General features: G+C 42.4%; 4 protein-coding genes across 7 annotated transcripts in view; 3 read left to right on the forward strand and 1 right to left on the reverse strand.

The window, feature by feature from the left end:
* Positions 1 to 21774, forward strand: part of LOC127000181 (uncharacterized) — a 72045-nt gene that overhangs the window by 17524 nt on the left and 32747 nt on the right. Inside the window, exon 7 of the mRNA XM_050863574.1 lies at positions 107 to 1193. Coding sequence (XP_050719531.1) covers positions 107 to 952 — 846 coding nt within the window. The 3' untranslated portion in view covers positions 953 to 1193. The remainder of the gene's footprint in view (positions 1 to 106; positions 1194 to 21774) is intronic.
* The window catches only part of LOC127000365 (uncharacterized), a 60018-nt gene that overhangs the window by 6346 nt on the left and 31898 nt on the right, over positions 1 to 21774 (forward strand). The window lies entirely within an intron of this gene.
* LOC127000369 (cilia- and flagella-associated protein 20) lies at positions 2403 to 6949 on the reverse strand. Its single transcript, XM_050864027.1, has 4 exons — positions 6787 to 6949; positions 4877 to 4956; positions 4384 to 4495; positions 2403 to 3946 (listed from the first exon to the last, which is right to left on the reverse strand). Exons 1-4 carry the CDS (start codon positions 6868 to 6870, stop codon positions 3635 to 3637), a joined length of 588 nt encoding a protein of 195 aa, XP_050719984.1. The 5' UTR covers positions 6871 to 6949; the 3' UTR covers positions 2403 to 3634.
* The window catches only part of LOC127000366 (uncharacterized), a 12371-nt gene continuing 9476 nt past the window's right edge, over positions 18880 to 21774 (forward strand). Inside the window, exons 1-2 of one of the 2 annotated variants that reach the window (XM_050864025.1) lie at positions 18916 to 19078; positions 20570 to 20791. In XM_050864025.1, coding sequence (XP_050719982.1) covers positions 18988 to 19078; positions 20570 to 20791 — 313 coding nt within the window. In that variant the 5' untranslated portion in view covers positions 18916 to 18987. Of the gene's footprint in view, positions 19079 to 20569; positions 20792 to 21774 lie in introns of both variants that reach the window. The other variant, XM_050864026.1, reaches the window with a different exon arrangement.

Below are 21774 nucleotides of genomic sequence, written 5' to 3' on the forward strand. Positions count from 1 at the left end.
AGTCCAGAAGATGTGCATTACATTTGTTATGAGTTGAGTCTTTCATAAGGTTTAGTCACCAATTTTTCCTGGTGTTTAGTTCACTAATCATTGGCTCATGTTTCAGTGTGACAAGCAGCACATCCTGATCTGTGAAGAGTTCAAGAATGGCAAGTGCCCACGAGGTGCATCCTGTCCCCTGTCTCACCACAAAGGAAGAAAGAGGTCAAGAAAAGTGTCTTTCTCAAGGGACTCTGCCAGACGGACCAGCTTCTCTATGTATAGGAAGAGAAGAAGAAGTGAAAGCCTTGAAATACTTGGAGGACCAGTCATTAAGAAAAGGGTAGAGAAGAAGAGGAGAGAAGTTGAACCCAAGACTTCCCAACAGAGATATTTCCACTTAGTATCAGCTGAAGACAGTCCGAATAAGGATGCTGATGGTTTAGAAACCTGTCAATTTAGTGCTGATGGAGAACAAAAACTGCCTGAAGAGAAAATGTCTGGTGTCATGAGAACATTAAATTCAGGCTCAGATAATCAAGCAACTACAGGAGCAAAAAGTCAAAGGCCTGAAGACAAAGTAGCGGAGACTGGTACAGATCATGCAACTGGTTCTGCCGGGAAGTCACTCTTGGAAGAAACAAGATCAAGGGTAATGAAAAAGGTTGACCAAATGAAAAATTCCCATATAGCTTTCAGTCCTGATGTTCTTCCTGATGATACAACAGCCTCATACGAAAATGGTAACAAGGAAGGAATAAGTGAACTGAGGGTCTCCCACCAGTCATCAACAGCAACCAAGGAGAAGCCCAGCAAATCTAATGATCAGGTGACAGTGAGCAGCAGTGAAGCCTCAACTCAGTCTTGCAGTGATGCTGAAAATCTCTCGGACATTGACCAGCCAAGAGTACAAAGGCCGCCTCTCCCTAAGAGGCTGCCATCTTACATCCCCCTCACTCTGGATGAAGATTAAGGGGATTCGTGATGTACCTGTGATACAATTAATGCCTTTTTGATGACAAGTACAGTAAGTGTTCATTTTGTACGTATTGTATATTGAGATTTATACTTTCATAACATTTCTGGCAGTGTAGGGAAGGGACAAGGACAACAAAAAATCTCTCTATGTACTATTAGAATTGTGCCAATTCAAATATCTGTTGACACACCTAACCCAACACCACTCAGTCCAGATTAATGTTATGATGATGTAGGTGACTGTCCTGAGTGTTGGCATGTATACTACTTACATTTTTTATGCCTCTGAAAATGTGTAGTTTCAGAGCTGCTGTTTGATTTTTATTTTAATATATATATATATATATATATATATATATATATATATATATATATATATATATATATATATATATATATATATATATATATATATATATATATATATATATTTGGCCTTTAGTGCCAGTAGGCTTTCAGGATGAGGCCTGTTGGTTGGCCCAAGCCTGTTAGTGGTGCAGGCAGGTATTTTATAGTGGTGCCATTTTTGCTTGGCTCATGCTGCTCTCAAGAACTACACTTGATCCTCTTTAGAGAGTTTCACTGAAGTCGGGGTTAACAAGTGGTCTTCAGCACAGTATGTGAACTGACTTTGGCAACTTGGAGATGACTAAAAATTGTCAGCTTGTAGTGGTGTGGGGGCTTGACCCCGAGTCATCCGGGGCACCAGGCCCGCACACTGAGCATTCAGCCACCGCCTCCTCAGAAATACACCAGCCTATTGAAAGATTGGTAGTGGTTGCTGGTGCAGCCATGAGCAGCATAATGTGGTTCTGAAAGTTATATTTTGATGTATTTTGACGTATTTTGACTAACTAGATTGATATATTGAATAGGCCGTAGGTTCAATTTTCGTGTTTGTTTTAGAGCTGAATCTCCCACCTCGACGCTACAAAGGGAGTGAGGCATGGATGTGGATGTTGTAATTGTGATACAAAGTCATTGTGATACTCTGTCCATTTTGTGATGTTTTGATTGATATTGTATTGTGCAGGTGGATCTGAAAGACAGGTCTAATAAAGTACCTACTTTTTAATAAAGTGGATTTATTCAACATGTTTATTTACCCCATTTGCCATGAAACTTCTTTTTGGCAAAATCCCAAAATGTCTGTTGAACATTATAATGGCAAACGCGATGTAAGAAATATATAATCTTGATGCAACAAGGGGTTTCATCAGTTTACCTGGTGCTTGTGATGGGTAAGGCAAGGCAATGAGCTATGAATTAACAAACCATTAATAACCAATATATAACGGTCACTGGGTGAGATCTGACAGTACAGATGGTGAGTGTAAGCAGTCCCTCAAAATACACTTGCCTGACTGCTTAGGGCCCTCTGCTGGCTAGGGTTCCCCTCAGACCACCACTGACCTATTTATGGTTCATGGTGGAACCTGGGTGAGGGCAACAAGTTTAAAAAGGGGGTGCCTTTAGTGCCAAAAAGGCTAGGAATGGCAATGAGTGTAAGACATACAAGATTGAAGGAGGAAGGATGTAGACAAGTTAGGTAAGTAGGTGTGGCAGGTGCAAAAGACTCGACTTAGCATGGGGAGGAGAGTGAACCAGAGCACTTTGAGACAGTATATGAACGGCAAAAGGGAAACTTGCTGTGCCCTTAGAGAAGTGGGCATTAAGATAAATCAACTATAGATGACAAAGAAAATATATGATTAGTGCTGGTGGGTTGATGTATTACTGCTCCATGACAAGGTTCCTGTATCTGACATGGCAGTGAATTCAGACTCAAAGAAGAAAAAGTTAATCATAGGTGGCTCTGCCTGGTAAGGTGGGTCATGTTACCCTTTACTGGCCACTCAAGTAGTCACCCTATAAAAAAGTGATTGGTAATCCTTCCTAGTGAGGCAGGTCATGCTACCATTCACAAATAGCTTGAGGAAACATTGCAGTCCAACTGTGTCCTACTGAGAAGGGTCATGTTACCCTTCACACCCTCGAGTGCTGTCACCCTACACTAACCCTGCCCCTTCCTGGAGGCTTTGCAGGGTTCAATAGAAAAATAACCTAAACTAAGAAACAATCTCATGTTTTCATATATAAAGAGAATGAAGCTGAAGTCAGTATTAAGATTAGTGCCTATCACTACTGTGGATAGTGTGTGATGGGGGGTGGGGGGGGGCTTAGAGAACCAGTTGGCTGGTGCTGACTAGCATGGTCACCTACTCGTCACCCAGCAGCAGAGCACAATAAACATCATTGTCTCCCACTCACTCCTTGAAGGTCACCAACAAAGGTGCATTTGAGCCCAAGACAACCACATACAAAGCAGGATGTCCACCTTTGCTTCCCAAAATGTGCTTTGTATTTCATCTCTTAGGAAGGCTTATCTCCCTGATGTCTTGAAATATGGCACAATATTCTACTGAGAGCAAAATGTGTGAACTTTGTCCTACTGAGAAAACACAGCAGAATCACACACACACCATACACACACACACACACACACACACACACACATACACACCATACACACACGCACAACAAAAAAATTGCCATTCCAATGGCTACAACAAACTATATGACATAGCAATGGTGCAAAAATCACTTATAAGTACCAATATAAAATTGCATCATGCCTGTAGTATATTAACACATCATCAGGGCTGTCTGTAAGGTCTTATATGGCAGACTTGGCCTTGGTCTGGACAGGAAGGTATAGCTTGAACTCCGCCGGCAATTCCTCCTCGGAGTAGAGGCGATCAGCAAAATAGACTCTTCGGATTCGACAGTTGGCATGGATCTGAACTCTCAGGGTCTCAACGTAGTTGGTGCCATAAGCTCTCCTCACAAAGTCGGCCAGGTTGAAGACAATCTGGTTCCACCCTTCGTCCAGGCGCATCGGCATGGTACAGATGAACGGCTTGACCCTCGTCGTCGATTGGTAGTTGCTTGCACGGAATCGCCGACGAACATTCTTGTCATCCAAAACCTGCAGAAGCAGCATCACCATAAGTTTTTTTTATATATATATCTATAATTGGAGTAACAAGAAATCTATTTTAATGAGTATGCTTTGGGGGGTAGCATGAGCCAATGCAAGATGGCGCCACTATAAACACTTGCCTACACCACAACGGGCTGGGGCTGACCATCAGGCCCTATGAAGAGAGCCTACCGGCACCACAGGTGAAGACGCATATATATTAAAAAAAGCTCAATAGCTCAAAGTATCAACTGGAGCAAAATTTGATGGATATTTGGTGTATCACATTTTCTCTGTAGGAGCAGGACATTGTGAGAGTTCTTTTTATACTTAGTTTAGCCCTTGGTGTGCTTAACTCCCCTCAGCCCCCTAAAAAAACTGGGCAAAGTAAGAATAAGCCAAACTAATATGAATGAACTTGTATTGTTTAAGTAAAGTCTCACCTGAACCTCAAATGTGAAGTATTTGTTAAGGTTTTTGACGATCATGACGAGATACGGCAGTTTTATGCCGAGCGTCTTCTTGGGGTCAGCGGGACACGTGATGTAGGTCGTGCTGGAAGGACAGGGGCACACAAAGGTAACTAAAGAAACAGTATGAAAAATATCCAATACTGTAAGACACAACGTACGATATGTCATGTATATGAAGTCAATATCCACAACTATGATATATTCAACTAAGGAATAAATTGAACTCCCTACATAAGTAGTAGCTATGTAACAGTTGACCCCATACAACTGCCATTAAAAAAAATCTACTTTTAAACGAGTATATATGACATTTAAGTAAAAAGAATATTCATTGTAACAAAAACAAATAAAGAAACACAAGTACTATAAAACAATGTACACATACCTATAAAGCAATAAACCACACATTCCCAGACAAAAAAATATGTACAAATGTGTCACACAAAAACCTAAACCCACACACCTCACATTTACGCCCACAATCTCCAGCACCAGCGACTGAATGTCATTGTCTGTGATCCGCTTGATGTGTCCATTGCGAACCTGCAACAAGCAAAAAAGATGTCAATACTAAATTATCTAACACAGAAGCACACAAGTTTTTTTTTGTTATTTTACCTTTAGAGCTTTATTGTGCTGTGTACATATAAAAAAAAAGATATAAAAAAGTAATTGTACACATGGGTAGGTTAAAGTTTAGTGATGTTATTATATCTTGCCTCCTATCAAATATGCTTTATTCTAGTATATATCAAAAAAATAAATACATTTGAATAAAGATATTGTATCACATATTTACCATAACTATTACAAATGAAACTTTATTCTAATGTGAAAATATATAAAAATCATAACTAAATAATCTTACAGAGATATGTTATACAGTTAAATTGGTATTACTACATAATTTGCCCTAACTCTTAAAAAAAAACTTATTCTAATATGAAATATAGCATGCAATAACTTTCCCTTCTACAGCCCCTCAATTGTCCTCAGCCAATACACTACCTATGGCACCCACATACAGGTGAAGGACGGACACACTGAGATAATGGATCTGTATGTAGCTGGCCCTGATTTAACACAGTTCCTATGTGCCAAATATTGCATTATTTTCACACTATGGGCTGTATTACAAGTCAAATCTGAGAAGTTTCAGGTCCATACAATGTTATTCATCCCAAACTCTGTAGGGACCCAAAACTTCTCGGATTCGACTTGTAATACGGCCCATAAATCAAACTCTGTAGGGACCTGAAACTTCTCAGGTTCGACTTGTAATACGGCACAATAACCACAATTCCATACAGCGGTGGAACTGCATTGTGTCCTGATTTGTTGATAAAAAGTAAACCAACCAACCACGTCAAAATGATGAAATTCTGTGTAGATGGTTACTCAGCTCCACTGTATGCATGGTTCTATAACTTGCAGTCTTCTCCCCTTTACTTGTAACAACTTCCTAAATCTCTTCTATACCAATACCAATACAAAATTCCTTCTCTTATACATGGTAACCCTTTAAATTGCTTAATAATGCTAACACAGCATTTTACCTCTTCATACACCTCTTTTCTTTAGTCTCATGATGGTATTTATCTTACTAAAATGTCATATATTAAATACCCTACTTCTTTGGTGTCACCAGTCCAATGAACATGTACGGTAGTTAGTATTAGTTGGTAATTGTGTAGTTTAGCTCTGCCACCTCACAATACCATATACCCCTCAGCATTTACTGTTGCTGAGGTTGCATGTCCCACCCCATTGCCAGCTCAGCGCTCTGCAGGGCCGTCAACAATATAATAATCATGTTAGCACTGAAACTTACCCTCAATGTACATGTTTGTAATGTCGTAGGATTTAGTGAATAAGTGAGTCTTCAGTGCTTTCTTGAAGGTTTCTTAATTACACCGTCATAATATGGCTAAAGGGCAAAAACACATACCCTTTAACCATAATATGAAGGCAAGCATGGTAATAAACTAACTTTTTTTTTTTTACATAAGACCTATAGCGCCGGTAGGCTACTCTTTATTAGGGGCATGATGGTCGGCCCCTCAATTATAATATAAATGTATTTATGGTATTTCGAGGCGGCAGAGCTGAGGTACACACATTGCTAGTGGAGGCCTCACCTTGCATACATTCAAGGGAAACGTGGGCCTCAATTACCTTTAAAAAATGCAAAAGGAGTGAGCACAGACAAGCCCAAAAGGAGTGAGCACAGACAAGCCCAAAAGGAGTGAGCACAGACAAGCCCAAAAGGAGTGAGCACAGACAAGCCAAGCCCAGACAGGTGACAGCCCCGACAGGACACAGGCACACACAGGCACACAGGTACACACAGGCGAGGGGGCCGCCCAGACTGACCTTCTTGTCCCATATCTGCAGGGGCTTGCTGCCGATGCTGTACAGGATGGACAGGAAGCCGCTCTGGAAGGTGTTCTTGAACATGCTGGACGGTGTGCTGCCCGCTGCTGTTTGTTGACACCGTCGCTATGGCGGCCACGGCCTCGTACTCAGCCGCGCATTATCGTACTTTGTCTTACATTGTCGTACTCGCCTTGTTTAGTGTTTAATATTTATTGTGTTGTAGTGTTTATTGTGTTTATTGTGAAGGGTGACTGTCTGTTTGTCTGTGTGTTCGTTACCAAAATATATCTCAAATGCGCTACAGAGGTACGTTAAGACCATCGTAAGTAGTTGAAGTTGTTGAGATGGACATCCGACGGTCGTGGTTTATTGCCGAGGGATGACAGATGTCGGGGAGGGTGCCGATTGTTTTGAAATTTCCAAAAACCGTCGGCGTGTGGCCAGACGCGCCGCGACGGTCGGTGAGATATAGTTGCCACTAACGATCCCCCGGGACAACTTGAAGACGGTCATAAGTGTAGTGCGGCGACGGCCTGATGAACGAGCCTCCCATAACCCACTTAGCCAGTGGGGTACCTCTTTGGCCGACTCGGTAAGGAGTGGCTCTCCCGTCACGCTGGTCGCGGGTTCAATCCCAGGCAGCCGGCGAATACCATGATCTTGATTAATTTCTCGTGTTATTTCGATACACGCAGAGGCCGTGTTGAGAAATAGGAAGGATTTAGAAAAGAAGCTCTCGCGGGGCATTACATAAGAACATAAGAACGCAGGAGTCTACAAGAGGCCGGTAGGCCTGTACGAGGCAGCTCCTTTGACCCTAAGCTCCCGTGTATCTAACCCCACCTAATATCGCTGTCCATGAATTTATCTAGTCTATTTTTGAATGTGACAATTGTATTGGCACTCACCACATGACTGCTAAGCCTATTCCACTCATCCACCACCCTGTTAGTAAACCAATTTTTGCCTATGTCCCTGTTGAATCTGAATTTATCTAGTTTAAACCCGTTACTTCGTGTCCTGCCCGGTTCTCTTACCAACAAAACCTTATGAATGTCCCTTATTAAAGCCCTTCATCCATTTATAAACCTCGATCATGTCTCCACGCACCCTTCGCCTTTCTAGAGAATGCAAGTTTAACTGTTTGAGTCTTTCCTCGTATGGCAATGAGGAAGACTTCGGGGCTTCTGTTGCTTACGCTCCTTGAAATAAATCCCAGTACCCTATTAGCTCGATTTCTAGCTTGAATGCATTGTGCCCTTGGACGGAGATCAGAGCTCACTAAGACCCCTAAATCCCTCTCGCACCCAGACCTACTTATGAGAGTGTCATTTAAGCAATAGTTATGTGAGGGGTTGTTCCTACACACACCTAGAATCTGCTACTTCCCTACATTGAACTCCATCTGCCATTTATCCGCCCAGTCATATAATCTGTTGAGTTCACCTTGGAGAATACTAGCGTCCTGATCCGACTCAATTACTCTACCGATCTTGGTATCATCTGCAAATTTACTAACATCACTACTAATTCCTGTATCTAAGTCATTGATATAAATAGTCATTGGGTCGGTCGGGAAGAGGTATGGCGACCACCGTGGATGGCGACATTTTCTATCGTCGGGAGGCGTCAGGAGTCAAGATCGTGATCGTGTGACACTAGCCTAAAATGGTGACAGGCCTCGATTCAGTTCCATCGCGTAGTCGGCAAGTCGCTGGTTCCACACGAAGTCATCCCAGCGATACCCCATGATCCTGTGAAGGCACTTGGTACCAAGGTATTGACACGCCTCTACAAGTCACTATTCAGTGTTCATGCCTCACAGCCATACGGTAAGACAGGGATCACAAGCGACTTAAAGATTCGAACCTTTGTCCGCCTGCATAGATATCGACAACACTTTGTACTCTTGTTGAACGAGTCCATACCACCGCATGGCCCAGGCCATTAATTTTCGTCGAGTGACTTCCTGGTAACCTCGACATCCTCACCACTTGCATGAACAGACTGGACTGTGTCATCCAGTAAGCCTCCAAGCTACTGAACGTTGGTTTTGGCCCAAGAGTCCTTCAGTCCCAGATGCTTTGCCTCTTCATGCAGCACTTCGAGAGCCAACACCAGAACTTCCAGTGATTCAGCGAGTATAGCATCATCACCAAACGCAAGGTCAGTCAGTCCCAGTCCATGCAGATGCTGAAAAGTGATGGAGCAAGGACGCGCCCCTCACTCCTGCATTAACAGGTAGGAAGCCGGAAACGCTTCCCTGACTTCTGATCTCACTTCTTGGGTTCATTTGGATGTCACATCTTTGAAACTGAGGTCCAGAAATTTTTCTTAGTTAAAAATAAGTATTTGCAATTTAAGATTTAAAATTTTCAGGATATCTTTAAAAGTTGCTTTCTTCACTGTGTATGCATGTAAAGGTAGGTATGGTCTCATGACCTCATGACGTCATGTCGATAATGAAAATAAGATGCCTTATCATATATAGGGCTACTATTCACTTTTCGGAAAAAAATGGTGTGAACAATTATATGTTCCCTCTTTATCAATAAACACAGCAATTTTCAAGTAGATATATTCTATTTTGGATCTTCTATGATTGTTTTTTTCATAATTTCCAGTTTCAAAGATTGGAAAGGCCTATATCGGCCACTATTTCCTTCAATAGCAGTTCATATGATTCTCATGAACATACAGTGATACTGCACCATAAGTCATGTAATCATTTAAAATATATTACTAGGTAATTATAGCAAGGTACCCATCATGGGCTGACTTGTCGGACGCATGGAATTTTCTAGTTCTGCGTCTTGTACCGGTAAACTGACTGTCCCTCCCTGCTGGGGCTCATCAGAGTGTCACTTCTTTGAAAAGGGGAATATTTTCTAGCAGTGGTGGCTTTCCCTTTTCTTCTTGAACATTCCTCCGATTCTGTCTTTCCGGGCCCGTCTCCGACCACTCCCCCTTCTTTGTCTAAAAATAACTTTCTCTTCAAATGGCCACTAGAACGGGATAAAAATGAGTCAAAATTCGAAATTTCGTGTTCTGGATCTGTGCCCTCAAGAGACATGACAATTACCACAAACGAGACTTTCAAGCACCATCTGGATAAGTGGCTGGCTGTCACACCAGACCATCCCCAAACATCAGATTGCAGGGCCCGACGACGACTCTGCCTTCACTCGCCCCAGAAGCCTGCATCTGGACTGAGCGGAGGCTCTCAGCCCTGCCACTGAGAGGCGGGAGTCTTCAAATGCATCAAAGGTAAAGGTTAGGAAAATTCTGATAACAACTGAGGTCAGTTTTCGCAAACCAAATTCAATTAGTACACTAATCATATATTTTCTAACATATTTTAATACAATTCGAATGAATAAATCACTGTGCTTTTCACCACAAATGACTATCCCAACAAGTCTAAGACCAATGGGAAGGCAGGCTTCGGGTGAATGAGATGAAAACGACAATTTTACGCCAAGAAAGCTAGCTGCCAATTCATGTGTGGTTAAGTTTGGTTTATTTATATCATCGTCGTTATTGGTGGTGATTTTTTTCCCGGAATTTAACCATTAAAATACCTTTCATTATTTTTTTAACTGTAGGAGAAGCGTGTTCTTCCCCACAGTTTTTATTGCAATAACATTTCTAGCCATACCAATTAATTAACATAAAAATAATCGAGTGCCAAGTTCCAATGGTGACAGTAATAGTAACAATGGCAAAACAATATAAATAGTATTTGAGGCAGCTGACGATAAGATGAATAAAATTTGCTCCCTTCATTTTGACAGGCATAGAAAATCAATAATTTCAGAAAAAAAGCTGTGATTCATGGATAATGTGAAAAAGGATGAGCAGTTCCTTAGACTAAAACACGCAGCGAAGGAAGGTGTGTTGTCCGTAGAATTATTCCATATGTGTTAACTGGTTAAGCCTCTCCTTCAATAATTATAAATAACCACACGAACCTAAAGAAAGTCTACTAACCAGCTCGGGTCTTGGAATCATCACACAATCAGTTACAATCAATTACTATCAACTTAAAAAAATAGTAGCTCTAAAAATGTTCTTCGCATTCTTCAATCTCACACATTATCTCACTACGAACTATTTTTCTTACTACCATTGTATCTTTTTAGTTTCCTGGTGCTACTTCCACATGTATCCTTAGTTGTATAATCACACTCTGTACTGCCTGGGGGTTGGGATGGCATGCTCCTCCCTTCTCCTTCGTTGTTTACTTGCAACAATAATCTATCAATCAATCAATCACTCAACATATTTGCTCCCTCTCGTTACTAACCAATAGGTGGCCGCAAGAGTGGTTCATTGAAAGCCCACAGGGAACGGGGGCTGGCATGCCGATACGGTTCGACCTGATGTAAGGAAAAGCCTGAGCAGGGAGAGCTTGTAAGAGGGAGAATGATTATCCGAGAAACTACAGCATGACAGCGCGTCGTGGCATATAAATACTTTGACGGATAGGGATAGGAAGATGATATTTTTGCCTGTGGAATTGATGGGGAGACTCAATTAGTTTAGCATTCATCAACAGTTGTCTATAATGGTAGGTACACTGGTTAACACAGCACAGGACACACTCACCATCATCGTGTGTGTGTGTGTGTGTGTGTGTGTGTGTGTGTCGCCAACCAGGGCATCAGACAACTACCATCACCACCACCAAGAGTTATAGTTCCCATACATCTCACGACGATGATTGAAAAACGAACGAAAAAAATATAGCTGGCGCCCTTCATTCCCCCCCCCCTTCATTTCCCCCCCTTCATTCCCCCCCCCCCTCCCCTTTGCCTCTAAGTGAAAATTAAGTACTTCTCTTCCTTAACCTAATATATTATGAGGAAAAAACAAGAACTATATATTATGTTTCCAATGCGCTTAGTTGTAACTCTTGTCTTGACGGATAGGGAACGGAAGGGAAGGGAAAAGGGAAAAAGGAGGGTAATTTAAAGGAAGAGAAAGAACGGAAAGGAAAATGGGAAAAAAGGAAGGGTAGGAAAAGATAAATGAAGGGAAGGGAAGGTGACGGTGGGGAAGGAAATGAGGGTAAGATAAGAGAAAGGAAGGAAAGGAAAGGAAAGAGTAAGAAAGGAAGGGAGGGAAAAGGATGGAAACTTCTCTACTGACGAAAAGTGAACGGAAGGAGACGCAGGAAGGGAAAGAAGAGGAAGCGAAGGGAGGGGAAGGTAACGGAAAGGAAGGATATGAGTGTACGACAAGAGACTGGAAGGGAAGAGAAGGAAACAGGAAGAAAGGAGGGAAGGGAAAAGGAAGGGAAGAAAAAGCAGAGGAAGAGGTGGCGTTTATAGGTAAGATAAGAGAAAGGAAGGGAAGAGAAGGAAAAAGGAAGAAAGGAGGGAAGGGAAAAGAAAGGGGAGGGAAGGAAAAGTAGGAGATGGCGTATATGGGTAACAACAGGACTTCTTTTTCCTCTTCAGCAGATCTTCGAAATTTTACCTGTGGACTTATTAACAGCGGCTGCTCGTGTGATAGAGACCTCCACCTCCTTCCCATACATCCTCCTCCTGCTTTTCTTCTCTTTATTCTTGTCATACATTTATTTCCTCCTCCTCATCCTCCTCTTCTTCCTCTTCTCTCTTTACGCTTTCCATACATTCATCTCCTCCTTCTCCTTCTCCTCCTCTTATTCCTCATATACATCCTCCTCTTCTTCCTCTTCTCTCTACTCTTGCCTCCTCTTTTTTAGCCTTCCCACATGTATCCTCCTCTTCTTCCTCTATTCTCTATTCTTTCCATCCATCCATCTCCTCCTCCTCCTCTTTATTTGACCACGACTACGACTATGATGATGACTGTACGACTACGGCTACTACTACTACCACCACTACTACTACTACTACTACTACTACTACTACAACTGTTACTACTACTTCTACTACTACTACTGCTGCAACTACTACGGGCTTCAATAAGGGGGATATTCATAAGGTTCTGTTGGTAAAAGAACCCGGCAGGACACGTAGTAATGGGTTTAAACTGGATAAACTCAGATTCATCGGGGACACAGGCAAAAATTGGTTTACTAACGGAGTGGTAGATGAGTGGAACAGGCTGAGCAGTCATGTGGTGAGTGTCTATACAATTGTCACATTAAAAAATAGATTAGATAAATTCATGGACAATATTAGGTGGGGCTAGATTCCTGAGAGCTTAGGTTCAAAGGAGCTGCTTCGAATAGGCCTATCGGCATTTTGTAGACTCCTAAGTTCTTATGTTCTTATGTACTACTACCGTTACCACCACTACTACTACTACTACTACCACACACACGCACACGGACACGCACACACGCACGTCATGTCAAGGCAAGCATACATCGTACACTCAGGCGGTTGCAACTGGATCACCCACTGTCGTATTCGCCGCTGGAATCTCAACGACTTGTGATTGCTCGCGCCTCCACGGGCTCTACAGCGACACCTGACACCGGCAACTTGTCCCCGCCTCACCTAACACGAAGACTGCGAAACACGACAAATTACCTCGTTCACTCGTTTACTCATTAACTAACGAATGAGGGAGTGGATTATTTACTTTGCACACTTATTAACTCTCTCATGTCCTCATTTCCTACTTAATGAATGAGTGAATGCGTTACTCTTATGATCATACTAATTAACTCACTCGTTTACTCATTATCTAACTAACGAATGAGTGAATGAATGGACGAACGAACAAGCTAATGACTAAACTTGATGATTAACGAAGAAAAACAAAACAAATATAGTAGTGACTCTTCACACACACACACACACACACACACCTACCCCCACCCACACCCACACAGTCCCCCTTCCCTCCCCTCCTTCACAAAATACTTCCACCCCACGTTGCTAGGTGGCGTGGCTGTCCTTGAGTTCTCTACGTGACTAACATCTTCTTGGCCTCAACGTAAGCTATTATTGGCGCAGAAGACATAGGCGCCTGACACCCGCTGACGCCAGACGCAGATTTTGCTAGTCCACTCGTATGGCTAGACATGCCCACAGACAGACACAAAGGAGGGAAAGAGAGCAATACAGGATGACATAACAGTGTGTGTGTGGGTTTAGCTTTCTCTCTCTCTCTCTCTCTCTCTCTCTCTCTCTCTCTCTCTCTCTCTCTCAAGTGCCAGGTCCTTCAAGTTGGAACGAGGAATAAAAAGTTTGATTACGAAATGCGCGGCGTTAAACTCAAAAGCGTTCAATGCGTCAAGGACTTGGGGGTCAAAATCGCGTCAAACCTCAAATTCTCACAGCAATGCATCGATGCAGCAAATAAAGCGAACAGAATGTTGGGCTTCATTAAAAGAAACTTTGTATTCAAGAATAAAGATGTAATACTCCCGCTCTACAACAGTTTAGTCAGACCCCACTTGGAATATGCGGTACAGTTTTGGTCTCCCCACCATGCAAAGGATATTGCTAAATTAGAAGGTGTTCAGCGTCGGGCAACGAAAATTATCCCTTCCTTGCGCAACAAATCCTACGAAGAAAGGCTTTCTACCCTTAACATGTTCTCTCTTGAGAAACGTCGCCTCCGAGGAAAACTGATCGAATGTTTTAAAATACTTAATGGTTTCACGAATGTAGACAGATCAACATTGTTTATGATCGATGACACTTTGCGCACGAGGAACAATGGCGTAAAACTCAGATGTAGACAAGTAAATTCAGACTGCACCAAATTTTTCTTCACCAACGTTGTAGTGCGAGAATGGAATAAGCTTCCATCATCAGTGGTCCAGTGTAACACGATTGACTCCTTCAAAAATAAGCTCGACCGTCACTTCCTTCAACTTAATAATCAACTAGAGTAGAAATGCAACGTTTTGGAGTCTTCTGATTAATGTAAAATCACTTAGGTTTAAGGACAGACCACCAAGTCTGGACCATGGGGTCTGTGTGGTCTGATTTTCTATGTAAATCTATGTAAATCTCTCTCTCTCTCTGACAAAAGAAGAGAGATAAATAAAAAAAAAAAAAACGTAAAAAGAGATAATGAAGGATATGGATGGAGAGGAGGGACTTAAATGCAGCCATAAAGGACAAGAAGGTGGCAAGAGGGGTTTTTTTGGTTTTAATGGCGTCAAGAATAAAGTTATAGATCCTTTTCTTGCGTTTATGTGTGTGTGTGTGTGTGTGTGTGTGTGTGTGTGTGTGTGTGTGTGTGTGTGTGTGAAAAATAGAGACAGACAGACAGACAGGCAGACAGAGAGCATCATCTAGCCTAGCACCCTTCACCCCCCCCCCCCCCCCGTGACATAAGTAAACAAGTCTCCACGACCTGACCACATGACCTGTTCCCATCCTCAGCACCTTGATCTGATGTACTAGTCCGGTAATTAAAGCAAAAAAATCCACTTAGGTTGGACAAAATTGCTTTATTTTGTTTCTCAACTGATTTTGGCAGGAAATTAGGTCTACTAGTCAGGAAAAAAAATCTACCCTAATCTGCTCACTGCTAGTACCCCAAATTTTCCTAATCCAAGATGGCCGCCATCGTGGGTACCGAATGCCAAAAAATAGCATATCTTTCAAACTAATAGGGCTGTAAATGCAAACAAAGTGTCAAATCCTATCATTTTGGGGTCAGAGAATTCATTTATAACATTTTTAATATGACTGAGATGTGTTCAAACCTTGACTCTGACAAGAATCCCTCATTGTATCATGTAATTAAATCAAGTAAGATAAGGTCAAGTACCTACAGTATAATTTATTCATCTTGAATGTACCGTATAGTTTAGTCTACTTGAACTTATTAACACCAAATTTCCAAGCCTTAACACCCAGACAGTCTAATCATCTAGAAACTCTTCACTGTTCACTCCAGCATTGGTGCATGTGATTCCCTTGCAGTAACCACAAGCCAGTGTGCACGACAGTCCATTCTTGCGACAGGAACAGGTGTTTTTGTCGCACCTGCCATGGCAGTTGCATTTGACCAGTTTCAGTAAGGATGCTGGAGCTGCATCTCTTCGCATACTCACTGGCTTGAGCTTCATATTCTGGCCTTTGTGGAGCAACCATCCCCATTTGGTTGGATCAAGGATATTGCCTAACCAGGTCTGTACCTGGTGGTACACTCGGTAACTATGATACCTGGCTGCATCACAAGTGGGTGGTAGAGATTCAGGAGGCAGATAGACTGACCTAGACGCCACCTTCCTACTGAACATGGCTGCTCTTTCAAAGTCAAGGCTATTTCCAGGCTTGCAGCTGTACATACAGGATTTCTAGAGAGGCCTGGCCATGCTTGTTGATTTCATCATGGCTTTGATTTGGTTTCATAAATACACGAGCATGGTCCTTGAGCAGATGGCATTTGGTCATTGCTTTGACTTTTCCAATGCTGTATGGCCTCGATGTCGTATCACACCCTGTGATGGCATGTAGGAAGAGCAACGATGCAGTAAGGCTAGAGGGTAGGTGGTCTTGTAGGATCCGGATGTTGATGACCTTGCTGGTTGTCTGTAGGAAGACGACATGATGTCTGGGACTGAGATGGTGCAGCAGCAGGACTAGCAGGTCAGTGTCATCCCCAACAACAGCCACTGATGTCCTCTTAGCTATGGTACATGCTGTTGACACAATGTCATAGTCGGCATCATCAGCACTGTGGTGAAGGTCAACTCCAGCTTTCTCCAGCTCACCGCCAATGAAGTACAGAAACTTCTGTTTGTTCGATGATCATGAAGGCAATCCACCACAACTGCTGGTCGAAGGTGATGACCGGAGTTGTGTTGTACTTGCTAGCATGGTCCACAACATATTCCAAAGTGGAGCGCACACAGGTAGGGTCAGATGGCGTGAGATCAATCATGGGTAAAAATATGTCAGAGCTTTTTCCAGGATGTGGGATGTTGCAATGCAGCATCTGCATGTACCCTGACCACATTGGTTTTGGTTTTAGAAGGTGGAAGGCCACTGTCCACATCACATCAAGGTTGTCATTCTGTATGTCTCGCTGGAACATTTCAATATTGGTATACATAATTTTGGAAAGAACTGCCTTTGGATCTCTTTGTTCCACCAGATTTACTTTTGCTAATTGCTTGATGACCTCCATGTCCACCTTGAGTCGTGGGATTCTCCTGGTACTTTGGATAGCTGGGGTGAGTGTTGCCATTTGGCCCATTACATGGATTGACCCGTGGCCATCTAAGGTTCTGGATGCATGGTCAACATTGTCTGCTTGGTATTGGAGGAAGGAATGGGCCACTTGTTCTGGGAGATTATCACCTTGTACTACGGCAGCATTGCTTCTGTACTTGTTTGCTTCTGTGTACGAGGAGCAGAAGCCAAGTTTATTGATCATGTCGACCAGATCACGGTGACCATACTTGTGTTCCAGTGCCACACTGAGACCAACTTGTAGGGGTGGGAGAAATGAGCGTGGACAAGTAGACTGCATGATAGACTGACCTATTGAGGCGATATGCAACTTTGCATTTCTGCTCTTGATAATGCTGCCTAGGAGAAGTTGCAATGAATTAGGCAGGTATGCAACATTTGATTCAACAGAGCGCATATCCTGTGTTGTTGGATACTCCCCTTTATGATGTTCCATTGACTTTATCTCTGTTCTTATGAATTTCCCAACTGTTTCAATAAGTCTGTCCATATCAGAGAGGTCTTTCATTTCACTTGATGTGTCATGGGCTTCTTGAATGATGGATTTAACATTGGACGTTAGGGTGACGACATTAGGGCATTGTCTGATGGTAGTAATTGACACCCTTGCTCCATAGTAGTTCTCCAGCTCTCGTTTCAGTTGCTTGGGGGTGTAGACTTCCTCTTCGTTCATGCCACTCTCTTTAAGCATAACTTAGTGCAAGTCTTGTAATGTAATGGTTTCGTCATCGTTCTTTTCCAAAAAGTCTATTGCATATTGAATAGCACCTACTTTAGATGTGCTTCTAGGTCGACCAACTTTTCTTCTCTTGGTGGAAGAAGTGCACTCCTTAGATGCAAATTCTGGAGGAGCCTTTCCCTTCATGAACAGATCCTTGCATGTGTGGTGGTATAGGGCCTCCTCAGCTGGTCATTTACCACTAAGAGACGAGACTGGACCTTCAAGGCCCATTCATCCTCCCTCATGTCACAGTGACTTAGAATGTTCTCTTGAAACCCTAGTGTCATAACATGGCTGTATCTGTAACTAGCTTTGGTAGGATTTTTCTGTGCTAGACACGTTTCTACAAACAGTCCACAGAAGAGGCAGTGAGTTTTGAAATAAAAAACATTTTCCTCAGCTGATCTCAGGTTTGGTTTTATCTCTTCAGATGAATCACGCTTTTTAGCAGATTTGATGGTTTTTGGATTTGTGTGCCTACTTCTACATACTTTATGAACAAGGATATCATGATTTTCGTCAAAAACCAAATCTGGTACATCTAAGTTTCTTTCTTTGTTCGCTTTGTTAATGCTAGTACACCCTTTCTTTGTCAATTTGGCATAATCATTCGGCTTGTCTAGGTTAATAGTTTCTCTACAGATAACACATGCCATCTCTGTTTATTCTTCAGTTCAGTTCATCTACCCTCCACCACAAATTTGCTGTTATTCCATGCACATGCTACCTGTAAAAATGAAGAGAAAGCCATTTACAATCTAGAAAAATGTCATAACAGTAAAGACATGCTGTGAATTACAAATAAGACAGAATAAAGTAGAATAATATGACCATTTTATCGAACAATTTTGAGTACGCATGCGATTATCTGAAAATAGGTCACATACAGACAAAAAATACCATAATAAATGAACTCCTTGACCTAAAAAACATAGGATTAGTTACTTTGTTTGCATTTACAGCACTATTAGATTGAAAGATATGCTATTTTTTGGAATTTGGTACCCACGATGGCGGCCATCTTGGATTAGGGAAAATTTGGGGTACTAGCAGTGAGCAGATTAGGGTAGATTTTTTTTCCTGACAAGTAGACCTAATTTCCTGCCAAAATCAGTTGAGAAACAAAATAAAGCAATTTTGTCCAACCTCCGCCATTCATTTACTGGACTACAGGGAAGAGGCCAGGTAGCGCTCCACGGCAACTTTCCGACCGGCGTGCGAGTAACCTCCAACTCCCAGCAGACTCCTCAGAGCAAGATCTTCTTCCAAAGCATGGTCAGGTATGGCGGGCGGCGTCAGTGAGCTGCAGGTGAAGCCATGGCGAGGGTGTCGCGGCCACCAGTGCGTCCCCACCTGAGGGGCCTCCTCCTCTTCTTCCTCCTCCTCCTGGAGGATGTGATTTCTCCAGGTAAAATGTCCCTCTCCTTCACCAGTCACCCGACCTCCTCCTCCTCCAGCGACTTTGGTCACGAGGAGCACCGGGGGGCAACATATGGGCAAAGCAGCCGTCACACACACACACACACACACACACACACACACACACACACACACACACACACACACACACACACACACACACACACACACACACACACACACACACACACACACACACACTCTATAACCTGTTTATTTTTTTCTTCTTTGTCCTCTCTCATTTTCTTTTTCATATGTATTTTCTTTTTTTACTTGATGTTCTTTTTCATCTCGTTCTCAGTCGTTCATTATTTTCTTCTACGTTATTAAATTTTCTTCTTTAATATGTGATTGTCTTTTCCTTCTACCTTTTCTCTTTTTCTTTTCCCCCTCCTCTTCCTCTCTCTTCTCTTCTTTTCTCCTCCTCCTCCTCCCACTCTTCTTCTCTCTTTCCTTTTTTCTTTTCTTCTCATCCTCTCTTCCTTTCTCTTTCTATTTTATTTTATCTTCTCCTCAACCTTCTCTTCCTTTCCTCCTTTCTCTTCTTCTCCCTCTGCTCTTTCATTCTCTTTTCTTTTCCTCCTTTCCTTTCTCTTCCTTATTCTTCCTTTTTATCATCATTATCTTCTTCTTCTTCTTTGTCTTATTTCTTCTCCCCCTCAACTTCTTTCTCGATTTTTTCTCTTCTTCTCCTCTCTTCCTCCTCTTCCTTTTCTTCTTTTCTCCGATTTTCTCTCCCTCCTCATCCTCTCTCATCCCTACCTCTTTTTTTCTTTTCCTTCTCTTTCCCTTCCTCTTCGTGTCATTTCCCTTTTTTTACTCTTTTTCTCCTCCCCCTCTTCTACCTTTCTGTTTTCTTCTTTTCTCTTCTTCTCCTCCTCTTCCTCTCTTGTTCCTTTCCTTTCTCTCCTCTCCTCCTCCTCCTCTCGTTCCTTTCTTATTTTCTCTTCTCCTCTGCCTCCTCTCCCTCTCTCTCTCCCCTTTCTTCTCTCGTCCGCCTCGCCACCAGTACAGTCTTACGCAAGGTCCTATCGAACAATGAACAAAATACAAATCTAGCAAAACGATCGAATGGCAGGAGTTTTTGTCGGACTCTTCTTTAATTAATTCGCAGCATATATGGGGTCGACAATCTTTTCCTTCACAAGTCTGCTTTTCTCTGTTTTCCATTCTTTCTTCTTCTTTTTGTATATTTTTAGGTAATGTTTTTTTTATATAGTTTGTCGGACTTTTCCTTAATTAATTCGCAGCATATATAATCTTTTCCTTCCCAATTCTGCCTTTCTCTGTTTTCCATTCTTTCTTCTTTTTTGTATATTTTTAGGTAATGTTTTTTTTTATATAGTTTGTATTGCTTATATATATCATTGGTCTAATTTTCTTTATCTCCTTGTTTGCCGTTTATCCCTGGGTTCCCTCTCCCCTCACACCTCGTATATCCCCACGCCTCTCCCCTCACACCTCGTATATCCCCACGCAGGCGAGGCGGCGGCGGTGCTGGGGCTGGGATGGGAAGGAGGTTACGGCACGGTATGTGGAAGGGTCACCGGAAACGACACCGTGAATCAGGAGGCGAACACGACCACGACCACCACGACCACCTCAGCGGGCGTGTGTATGTTGGTGAAACCTGAGGCGATATATATGAGAAAGAGAATCCGTTTGTTCTACCTCTCCTTCAGTAATGCTTATGTGGAGGCAGGTGAGTAGCGAGGGTTGTGTGGGTGAGGTTGTGTGCGTGGAAGCTTGTGTGGGCTGGAGTAAGGGGTGTTTTTTTTTTTTCTTTTTGTGTGTGTGACCCCCTCACACACACAACACAAAAAAAAAAAAAAAAAAAAATACACCCCTTACTCCAGCCCACACAAGCTTCCACGCACACAACCTCACCTATCTGTGAGGAGGTTGCAATGGGGTGATGGTGCCTGGGGGGGGGGGGGGGGCGGGGGTGGAGTGCAGTGTGGTGGTGCCAGTGTCGAGTCGTATTCCGCCACTTTGTCGGGAGTTGTCCGAAATTGAACGGCGCATGCGCGGACTATGCTATTTTGTCCACTTCATTCACTGCATTGTCTTTTAATAGCTTATAATAAGCTTATCTTTGATCTTATGATTGTCCTTCGCTCTCCTCAGAGTTTGATTCCATTCTGGCTAGCGGCAGCAGCGGATCCAGGGGGGGGGCACCTGGTCACGTGCCCCCCCAAAAAAAGTATATTATAATTTTTAATAACGGAATTGATAATAATAATAATAATAATAATAATAATAATAATAATAATAATAATAATAATTATTATTATTATTATTATTATTATTATTATTATTATTATTATTATTATTATTATTAAAATGCATAAATAAATGTTTATCTGCTAGTTCGCGTTAACATGTTTTAAAGCTAAAAAGAAAAAAAACGTTAAATACTCCCCCAAAACAAGTATTTACACTACAGTTTATTCACGCTCTGCGAGTTTCGCCTCGCTGACTTGTCTAGTACTCTTATCGGGCAGGTACTGGATAAGGGGGGGAGAGAGGCTCAGAGAGCTGCGGCTGGTCGCTAATGATGTACAAAGACTACCTCTTAGGCTCTTAAATGATCCAGTTCTGGGCCAGGATGATTTATATGATTACATATGTCACTAAATTCAGAATGTGGAGATTACGTTGGTTTTCTGTACCTAAAAGCTCCTT

Source organism: Eriocheir sinensis, chromosome 18 (assembly GCF_024679095.1).
Source record: "Eriocheir sinensis breed Jianghai 21 chromosome 18, ASM2467909v1, whole genome shotgun sequence".
In the NCBI taxonomy this organism is placed as follows: domain Eukaryota; kingdom Metazoa; phylum Arthropoda; class Malacostraca; order Decapoda; family Varunidae; genus Eriocheir; species Eriocheir sinensis.